At 47.4% G+C, this 10746-nt stretch overlaps 1 protein-coding gene across 2 annotated transcripts in view; it reads left to right on the plus strand.

Annotated features, from left to right (window-relative positions):
• ME3 (malic enzyme 3, NADP(+)-dependent, mitochondrial) overlaps positions 1-10746 on the plus strand; it is a 227795-nt gene that overhangs the window by 137854 nt on the left and 79195 nt on the right. For both annotated transcript variants that reach the window (XM_010853159.1, XM_010853160.1), the window contains exon 4: positions 8178-8253. In XM_010853159.1, the coding sequence (XP_010851461.1) occupies positions 8178-8253 (76 nt within the window). The remainder of the gene's footprint in view (positions 1-8177; positions 8254-10746) is intronic.

The raw sequence follows: 10746 nt of genomic DNA on the forward strand, positions 1-10746 counted from the left end.
TGCTTTTTAATATGCAGTCTAGGTGGTCATAACTTTCCTTCCAAGGAGTAAGCGTCTTTTAATTTCATGGCTTCAGTCACCATCTGCAGTGATTTTGAAACCCAGAAAAATAAAGTCAGCCGCTGTTTCTCCATCTATTTGCCATGAAGTTGAAGTGACCGATCCCAAATCACACACATGAAGGAGCCGCGCTTCCGAACTTCCAAGAGTCCTGTGTTTAAACCTCACCTCTGCCTTTACATTGCTTCCATCTGAATCTCATCTATAGAAATGGGGAGGAAGCCCATCTGAGAGTGTTGTGTGAGAAATAAGACTATGTACATAAAGGGCTAAACAGGGTTCCAGAGATGTCAAAGAGCCTGTTCAGTGGATGAGTGAATGGGTGGTTGAATGGCAGAGTGGATGAATATTGCTCTTCCGCGATGTGTATTCCCTTTCCAGCTGCCCTTGATCTCATCCTTATTGAACACTAGTTCTTGCAGGGAATGGAAACTTTTAGTCCCAACAGTGCGTCACCAAAGAACTCTGTCTTGCTCTTGTTCGGTGACCCTCATACTGCAAGATTTTCTACCAAACTTTGATTGCCTTCCTGTTTCACCAAAGGCACACTGAACTGTCAACCCTAGCTCCTGACAAGCACGCACACTGACTTGGTATAAGTCTCACTGAAATATGAATTAATAATTAGCTCTGAGTGTTTAGTGAGCACTTACTATGAGCAGTTCCTCGCTAGGCATTTCGCCAGCATCTGGATGCTGACTCCCCAGCCTGCACTCCTAACCACTAACTACGCCAACCCAGCAACTCTTAGCGCTGCCATTTGTTGGGCACTTACTACACGCCAGCAGGCGCCATAGTAAACTCTTTAAATATGCGTTGTCATAGTTGATCCTTATAACAGGGATGAAGCAGCTGCTGTCAAGTTCTCCATTTTACAGATAAGGAAGTGCAGCTTGGGGAAGGGTAACCTGTCCACAGCCACTCGGCCAGTGAGGAGCGAAGGCAGCATCTGAACCCAGATGCTGTGGCCGCAGAGCGCATACATTTAACACCTCCTCTCTGCTACCTTCCCCTGCCATTTCTCTGAACTTCTCTGGAGTCGCTTGCACCCTCATCACTCTTAGTGATCTGTTTTATTGGAAGTAATCCCTGAAAATCCCCATGCCCGTGCCCAGGACTGTATGGGCTGGAGATCTCTGGTGAGACTGAGCAGGTGTGGGTCAGTGCACCTCCCAGGCACTGAAGTATTCTTCCTGAAGCCACTAAACAGGAATGCAGAGAAGTGAGCATCTGCATTTCTCACTTGGTCAGAACCTCATGACAGCAGAGATAAGAACCAACCCCATCACCATGTATTGCTAGGAAAAACTAATGCCCACCCCGCTTCTTTGAGTGGAAGTAGTTAAACCTGAAAATAGGTTGCTGAGGGCATCTAAGAGGTCTTCTTCCCTGGAAATATCTTCTTTTTGAGCTGGTCTAGATGCAATTTGGGTAGGAAGTGGAGGGATGGGCAAGGGATTTCCCCCTAGGATCCCGCTGGAACCCACAGTCCATTTGTTTAACCTCATAATCCCTCACTCTGCACATTTTACTTCCTCACCAACATGCATCAAGAGAAATCTTTCATCGGTGGTTCCAATGAGCGCCTATGATGCTCCATTTTGGTCCATGTCCCTAGCTCTTCATTGGGAACTAGGTCTCTGGAAAGAATAGGCAGTCTGGGGCCAACAGAAAGAGCACTGGACTCAGCATCTTGGTTCAAGTAGGTTCTGCTGCTTGTGAGCTGTGAAGTAGGTTCACTTCACCTCTCTGAACTTCCATGTCCTCGTTTATATAGTGAGGTCTTTGGACTGAATGTCTCAAAATCCTCTTCCAGGGCAATCCTTTGGGAAAGACTGGTAGCTGTGAGTTATGTAATAAATGGAAATGCACTTTGAGAAGTCATTAAAAGCCGTTAATATATTTCAGTTTTATTTTTGCACCGTGATCTCTGAGCATAAAATTATATATGCAAAAAAGAAAAAAAAGTCATCTTTTGAAACTTTTTAGCTCAAATCTCAGTTTAAAAACATTCATTTGAAATGTCCCTCCACCCTCTTCTTATCTGCCACAAAGAGAGCCTATTTTTATGTAGCCGATTATTTCCATAATCATACTTTTCCTGTGTTTAGAATTAATCACATGAGAGCTTTGCTAAGATCTAAAATGGTGCCTGAATCTTATCCCTTAACATGTGAGCTTTTTGCTAAATATCATTACTAAGCCTCTATCTGGTAAAAAGTAATGCTGAGAAGAGAAGTTGTTTGGCTCTAAGGGACATTTCCAAAACAGGTCAGGGTTAAGAACTTCTTGAGGCCAGGAATGCGTCATAGGGATTAATTAATGTGAGTAAATGACTTCCCCAAGGTCACCCGGTGAGTCATCAGTGAGCCTTGGGCTGAGACCTGGTTTTTCCAGCTGAAAAGAATGGGCCCCTTTGTTAGCATTGTTGTTCCACGTGACTAGCTCCAGATGACCTGGCGGGGGAGGGGTGCGGAAATTGCTTATGAATATCAGAGCTGCAGCTGTGGAAAAATAGAAGCTAAGGAAGAGTCACAGTCCCCAACAAGGCCTCCTCAGGCCAAACCTCAGAGCAGCAGTTGGTTTGGAAGTAGAGAGGGTGGTTCTTTGAAAGGTCCCAGGCATACAGGCTCAACTTGGCCCGCTTACCACTGCTGACACCAAGGCAGGTGCGTGCGTGCGTGCTGTCACTTCAGTCGTGCCCTACTCTTGTGACCGCATGGACTGTAGCCCACCAAGCTCCTCTGGGTCTATGGGCTTATCCAGGCAAGAATACTGCAGTGGGTTGCCATGCCCTCCTCCTGGGGATCTTCCCCACCCAGGGATGGAACCAGTGTCTTCTGCATTGCAGGCAGATTCTTTACCACTGAGCCACTGGGAAGCCCCCAAGGCAGGTACCAGTATTTAAACTTCAGGATGCTCACCATGTGTGACTGTTTATCTCATCTAGGAAAGTCTTTGAAGTTCATTACTATCAACACAGTATAATTTTTTTTTTCCAAACTCAAACTGCATAGAGATGATCTTTAGCAACAAGTTCCAAGAAATCAATCTGATTCTTGTTTTTGTCTTGATGGGTACAACTAAGTGCTCTATGGTCATTTTAGAGTAGCCCAGAAAATTCCTGGAACTTGCTCTCAAACCTAATGAGTAAGTTAATTCGGAGACCCACATTGTCCCCAGTCAACATGGTGGAAAGAGCCTGGCAACTCCCAAGTCTTAGGCTCTGGAATTTTTCTCCCCACTGGCCTGTCCACTCCCTTTATAGATGCATTTCCCTGCTCTGAGCCACAAGCACAGCCCAGTGCCACCCAGCCCAGCACACTGATCCCTTGAGCATGATACAACATAGCCCACATGAAAGCTTCTTTCACTCCAACTTATACCAAACTTATACCAAACTCTACACCTTTCACCTTCATCACTCAAACTTCAACCATCCTTGTAGTTCACTTCTTCAAAAATAATGTGTGAGTATTATTATGGACTAGGTTTAGGTATACAGTGGTCAACAACAGAGTAAATGCTTGCCTTGCCCCAGTGAAGTTTACAGTCTAATGAGAGTAGCATTTAACTAAATAACCACATAAATAACTGTAATAGGTTTGTGTGTGTAAGGATGGGATACTTGAGAATTTTAACAAGGAGCCCCAAATTTGACTGGGAAGTCATCTGAAAAATAAGTAGGAATTAACTAAGCATATTGATAGAATGCAGAGAGGCCAGGGGTGCCAGGCAAAGGGAACAGTGTATGAACTGGCCATGGACTAAGAAAATCTTGACACATGGAGGAATGGAAAGAAGGCCAGTGTGGTCAATGACTGGAGAAAGCAGTAAGGATAAAGTGAAGAAGTTGTCAAGGGCCGGACTACACAGGGCCTCGTAGGTGGACCAGGCTGAGGACTTGAGTCTTTGTCCCAAGAACCATGGAAAGACATGAAGGATATTTATCACAGGGGATAACAAAGTAAGGTTTTGGAGTTTTCTGTGGTCCAATGGTTAGGACTTGGTGCCTTCACTGCTGTGGCCCAGGTTCAATCCCTAGTCAGGGAACTAAGAGCCTGCAAGTTGAGAGGCATAGCCAAAAACACAGTAAGGCTTTGATTTCAAGAACATCGCTCTTTCTTTTATGTAGATACTAGATTAGGTGGAGACAAGAGAGGGTGTCACAGAGTTATTGTGGTGCTTTAGGGAACAGCTGTACTGGGAGTCTGGACCAGGTCAGTGGTGTCATGGGTGAAAGAAGTGTATGAACCAGGAGGTAATTCCAGAGCAGAAGTGAACGACTTGGCAGGGGTTATATAAAAGGGAAAAAGGACAGTGTTGAAGATGCTTCTGGGGGTCTGGGATTGTTAAACTACATGCCTGAGGGAAATAGTTACTGAGAAAGGAAGCGGGAGAGGAGAGTCAGGTTTGTCTTGGGTTTTTGTTTTGTCTTGTCTTTGAGTCATAGTGATGCACATCTAGATCATAATTTGATTTTGGACAGGTGAAGTTTAAAGTGCCTTCGAGACATACGAAGGGAGATGGCAGGCAGGCAGTTGAATATAAATGTCTAGAACAATGGCTCTAAAATCAGAGGCACATTTTCTCCCCAGGGAATGTTTACCAACGTCTGGAGAGATTTTTGGCTCTCACAGCAGTGTGTGGGGTGCTGCTGGCATCTAGTGGGGAGAGACAGGGACGCTGCCCAACGTTCCACAGTGCACATGACATCCTCACCCTTCACAGCAAAGAATTATCCCACCCAAAATGTCAGTAGTACCAAAGATGAAAAACTCTGGTCTGCAGATCTTTGAGAGTCACTGGCCAAAAGCCTTGGGCACTGTTGAGATCATATAGAGAAAGAGGAAGAGTGAGGAGAATGCCGCTGATGCTGCTGCTAAGTCACTTCAGTCGTGTCCGACTCTGTGCGACCCATAGCCGGCAGCCCACCAGGCTCCCCCGTCCCTGGGATTCTCCAGGCAAGAACGCTGGAGTGGGTTGCCATTTCCTTCTCCAATGCGTGAAAGTGAAAAGTGAAAGTGAAGACGCTCAGTCATGTCTGACTCTTAGCGACCCCATGGACTACAGCCTACCAGGCCCTCTGCCCATGGGATTTTCCAGGCAAGAGAGAAGGAGAATGGGGCAGTGCAAATTTGGGAGGAACTCTAACACCTAGTGGTGGGATGATCCAGCAGGAATATCCTAAGAAGGAGCAGCCTGAGAGGTAGAAGAAAAAACACGAGAGCGGAGTCACCAAAGCCAGAGGCTTAAAGTGTCAGAGGCTGCTGAGAAGACAAAGGAGACGAAGGCTAGAAAGCTGCTTGTATTTCTGGAGTGGACATCATCCGGGGCCTTGGCAAGAGCAGTGTTGTCAGCACATTATTAAGTAACGACATGTTTCAGTGGAAGATGGAAAAATGGAAGCGGCTAGTGTAGACAGCGCTTCCAAGAAGTCTAGCTATGGGAGAGAAGAGAAGGAAGAAACAGTCTTGGCAGGGACCGTGGAAGTCAAGAATAGTTTGGAGTTCAGTGGTGTTTTTCTTGTTTTATTTTGTTTAATTTTTTTATTATGGATGGTGTCTAACATAGATAAAGTAAACAGGCTATTATAATAGACCTCTCTGTACCCTGAATTCTGTGAACTCTGGATTGTTTTGTTTCTCAGAAGACTAATTTTTATTTTTGTTGTTGTTGTTCAGTTGCTGAGTCGTGTCCAACTCTTTGTGACCCCAGGAACTGCAGCATGCCAGGCTTTCCTTTCCTTCACTATCTCCTGGAGTTTGCTCAAATTCATGTCCGTGGATTCGGGTGATACCATCCAACCATCTCATCCTCTGCCGCCCTCTTCTCATGCCCTCAGTCTTTCCCAACAACAGGGTCTTTCCCAGTGAGTCTACTCTTCACATCAGGTGGCCAAAGTATTGGAGCTTCAGCTTCAGCATCAGTCCTTCCAATGAATATTCAGGGTTTATTTCTGTTAGGATTGACTGGTTGGATCTCCTTGTAGTCCAAGGGACTCTCAAGAGTCTTTTCCAACACCACAATTCAAAAGCATCAATTCTTTGGCACTCTGCCTTCTTTATGGTCCAACTCTCACATACATACATGACTACTGGAAAAACCATAGCTTTGACTATACAAATCTTTGTTGGCAAAGTGATGTCTCTGCTTTTTAATGTGATGTCTAGGTTTGTCATAACTTTTCTTCCAGGGAGCAAGCCTCTTGTAATTTAATGGCTGCAGTCACCGTGCACAGTAATTTTGGAGTCCAAGTAGGCTGGACTCAAGTTCCAAACTCTGTCCCTACTGATGGGCAGCAGTGGAAATCTCTGCTGGGTTCTTTCAATGTCCAGCTGCAGTTTTTTTTTTTTTTTGCCAGACCCTTGGGTATGTATAGGTGAATCATCAGCCAGTTATTTGGGCAGGTTTTACACACAAAATTGGATGTTCATCCTCTCTGCATCGCCTTCCCTTCCAGAACTTTCCCCTTCACTTTCTGAGTGCTCTTCCAGCTCCAACTCACTTCTCTGACACCTCAAACTAGTAGGACTGAGGCTTTCTGCTGCCTCAAGCTACTTGCATATTAGACTGCCCTCAAGCAAAAGCCACAGATGGGCAAATCTCAAAGGGTATAATTCCTGCTCTCAGAGGCAGATTCCTCTGCAGTTTCTGTCTGTTTCAGGCTCTGTAATTTTCACTGCAATGGGAGGATTGGCTGCAGATACGAAAGTGTATAGGTTTGCTGGTGGAAAACTGACAAGAGATGCTTCCTGTGACATCACAGACATGGTCACTAGGGCAGTGAGGGGAAAGGTGAGGCAGTTGGAGGCCTGAGAGCAAAGAAGTTGCAACAGTCTTTGCAAAGAGTGGAAAGAGTGAATTTTGATCAGAGAAGCACTGTAGGCAAGGAGACCGGTCAACGCTGAGAGTCTGTGTGGGTTGATGCCGAGAGTGGATGGTGGTGCGATCAGCCTGCCCTGGAGCAGGGCTGTCTCCATCTGCCATCGGGGCCTGGCTGGGAAGGCACAGGGAGCAGAAAGTGGGTTTTCTTAAGGGTGAGGGTTTCACAAGACCGGTGGGACCGAAGAACAGGGCCATGGTGCTTACAGTGCTAACGAGGGCATGACTGCAGTAATGGCTCACAAAATCCAAGCACCTCGTGAAGCCACGGCAGCCGTTTGGGGGAAGCACTCTGATTTAGGCAGGGCAAGTAGAACAGGGAAGCACACCCCTAACACGCACTTCCCCAACCCTCTCACACTGGCAAAAACAGACTGCGTGTTCAGGCCTGGGTACTTCACAAGTCAAAGGAGCCTCTCTCTCTTGGGTGCATTGGTCAAAAAAAAAAAAGGGAAAAGAAGGAACTGGTCCAGACCACTTGCCATCCTCTGCACCACCCACAACCTCCCCACCAGGCACACATGTCCTCTCACCGCTGATCCCAGGACAGAAGATTCATATCCACAGACTTAGGTCCAAACATTAGAAGTTCAAAGTCAAGCTAACAAACTGTTAAGTAAAATATGTTTCATCCTCCTGCTTTACAGATATATCTTCATATGGTCTGGAAGGCCAAGTTTGAATTTAGAATTCTCAGACTCAAGTGGTACAGAGGAAATAGGCTTGTGGCTGGCAGCCCGCCCCTTTCTGTCCCCAGCTCCATCCTCCATGGCAAGGGACCACGTGGACTGGTATCTAGACAACACCGCCCACATGTCCAATTCCAGTCATGGCCCCAGGCTTGTGGACCCACCCACTGCAGTGTGGTCTGTCCTTGGAAGGGGGGACCCAGAGAAGAGGCCCACACAGCCCCTGAAAGCAGCCTGGGACCACTCAGGGAGATGATTCTGGGGTCCTGGGTGCCTGGTGTAGGGGGAGAAGGGTACAGGCTGCGGCGAGCACAGACTCCAGGGGGATACATCCCTTGGCCCCATGGAGCCCTTCCCCTGTGGGGAGCAGTTGAAGGAAGCCCAGTGCAGGGTCCTGTAAACTGTTTGGACTTTGAACAGGGACCCCCTCAGCCCCGATCTGTGGCCAAAATTAAGCGATACAACTATACACAGTGCTTGTGGCCCCTGCTGCGTTCCTGGTCTGACTGGTCTGTCTGTGGGCATGTGCTTTGTTTTTCCCAGTGGGCTGTTTATCACCGTTCATGACAAGGGCCACCTTGCAACAATGCTCAACTCCTGGCCGGAAGACGATATTAAGGTATGATCCTGCTTTCTTTGCTATTGCTGTCTTGTTGGATGAATCCTTTCAGCCTGCGCTAGTCATTCTGAGCTATAAGAGGGGCCATTGCAACACTGAAGACAGGACACCAAATCCATTCCCCCAGTCCCAGACCATAGTCCAGTTATAGCCAAGCATGAACGCACCATGGAGTGAAGGCTTGCGTTAACCAGATACCCTTGTGAAATTGTCTGTCATCATCATCATCATTATTAATAGTAGTACTAGTGCATGTATTGAGTACTTGCTGAATATTCACTGCTGGTTTCCATGGTGGATTCAGGGGAAAATCCAGCGTGGACCCTCTTCTCAAGTAGCTAACTTTTCATGAGAAAAGTAAGAGAGAGAGAGAGACAAAAGAGTAACAGGTGGAACTTGATCAGAGATTAATCAGGCACACAGAAGAGCTGGGGGTGTTCAAAGAGAGAGTTTCCTTTTAGTCGGGGTAATCTGGGAAGACTTCATGGAAGAGGTGACATTGGAGCAAAGCATTGAGTTGAGGGGTAGAGTTTGGATAGTCAGGCATTGGAGAGACTAGGATGGAGGGCAGGGACATTCTGCACCAAGAGAAAAGATTTATGATGAGCAACGTCTTCACACCTGGGTGTGCACAGCAGTATGTGTTGGGCGAGGGTACAAAGTGGAGGAGAAGGGATGGATGTGCAGAGTGACAAAAGGAATCTGGCACTGTTTCCAGTTTTACTCAAAACATTTAAGGAGAAAAGTAGTTTTTATATAGCAAACGATATAATATAGAAGGCAAAATCGGTGCAGCTTTGAAGAAACTCGTTAGCCTCTGGCTGTGTAGCCAGATTTCTTCTCGTGGGGATTTTTGTGGAGGATTTCAGGGACTCTGGATTCTAAGATCATCGTCACTTCTGCAAACAAATCTTATTGAATGACGCCACGCATGCGTGTGTGCTAAGTCAATTCAGTCATGTCCGACTCTGCGACCCTGTGGACTGTAAATCGCCTACTATTGGAGATATCCAAGGAGGGACCCCATGATCACTTGATGGGGATATTGTAAAAGAGATGTGAACCTCAGCTCAGGGCAGAAAGGCACTGGGCTAAAGGAATACTCCTCTGTGTCTCTTCGCATCTATGATTCTATAATCCTGTATTTGAAATCTGTAAAGATTGTATCTAGAAATGAATATACTTAAAACGAAACGAAGTAACGGTTAGGTCAGATCCCATCACCTTATCAGGCCTCCATGGACAGGGGAACCTGCATGTGTGTGTGTGTGTTAGTTTCTCAGTCATGTCTGACTCTTTTGACCCCATGGACTGTAGCCCACCAGGCTCCCCTGTCCATGGATTCTCCAGGCAAGAATACTGGAGTGGGTTGCCATGCCCTGCCCCAGGAGATCTTGGAGACCCAGGATGGACCCACATCTCTTAGGTCTCCTGCCTTGGCAGGCGGGTTCTTTACCACCACCGCCACCTGGGAAGCCCCTGCAAACAAATGGTTGAAGCACAATTACAGAACATCCCCTGGCTGCTTGGTGAGGGCACACGAGCAGGGGAGGGACTGGAGCAGACCACACCCAGTTCCTGTCCCTCCCAAGGCAATGCTGAGAGGCTGACAGTCGTTTTCTCCCTCCCTCCCAGCCAGTTCCCTGGGCCACCTCCCTCCACCAGGCACCAAGTGCAGCTTCTCTCTAACCCCCTCTCCTGTGTTCCACCCACTTTTGGCCATCTTGGGGGCGTGGTGGGGTTCAGAACCACAGTAAGTAGGACAGGACCTTGGCTCTTGGGATCCAGGTTGGCGCCACAGCCAGGGCCCTTGGATTCCAGTCCTGACCTCAGTGAAGAGTTCAGTTAGAACATTTCCATCTGGGTGTGATGTGCCCTGGGGCTTCCCAGGTGGCTCAGTGGTAAAGAATCCACATGCCAGTGCTGGAGACAGAAGAGACTCGGGTTTGATCCCTGGGATGGGAAAATCCCCTGGAGGAGGGCATGGCAACCCACTCTAGTATTCTTGCCTGGAGAATCCTGTGGACAGAGGAGCCTGGAGGGCTACAGTCCATGGGGTTGTGAAGAGTCGGACCAGACTGAGTATGCAATCACACACGTGATGTGCCTGGTGCTTCTCTTTCCTGCTTGTCTTCTTAGACTCTGGTTACAGGCAGGTCTTGACCCTGCAGGCTTTGGCCCCAGTCTCAGAAGAAGCAAGTTTCCAAGGTGTGTCAGGATGAATGTATAATGAAATCTTGAGCTCATTAAGGGAAGCCAGCTCACTTGATGGAAAGTTAACTGCAGCCTGTCCTGTGTAATCTTTCCTCCTTCCTGGACAGTTCAGCCATGGAGAGGCTTGTCCACAGTAGGTGCTCAGTAGATGCTTGCTGAACTGAATGAACTTAGTAGAGGGACCTGATGAACATCTTCCAGATACCAGGCCTGTGCCAGGGCAGAGTCATGGGGTCTGCACTGACATCTGTGGTGCCTCTGTGTGAGCTCTGTATGTAT

This window comes from Bison bison, unplaced genomic scaffold (assembly GCF_000754665.1).
Source record: "Bison bison bison isolate TAMUID 2011002044 unplaced genomic scaffold, Bison_UMD1.0 scf7180017864324, whole genome shotgun sequence".
In the NCBI taxonomy this organism is placed as follows: Eukaryota; Metazoa; Chordata; class Mammalia; order Artiodactyla; family Bovidae; genus Bison; species Bison bison.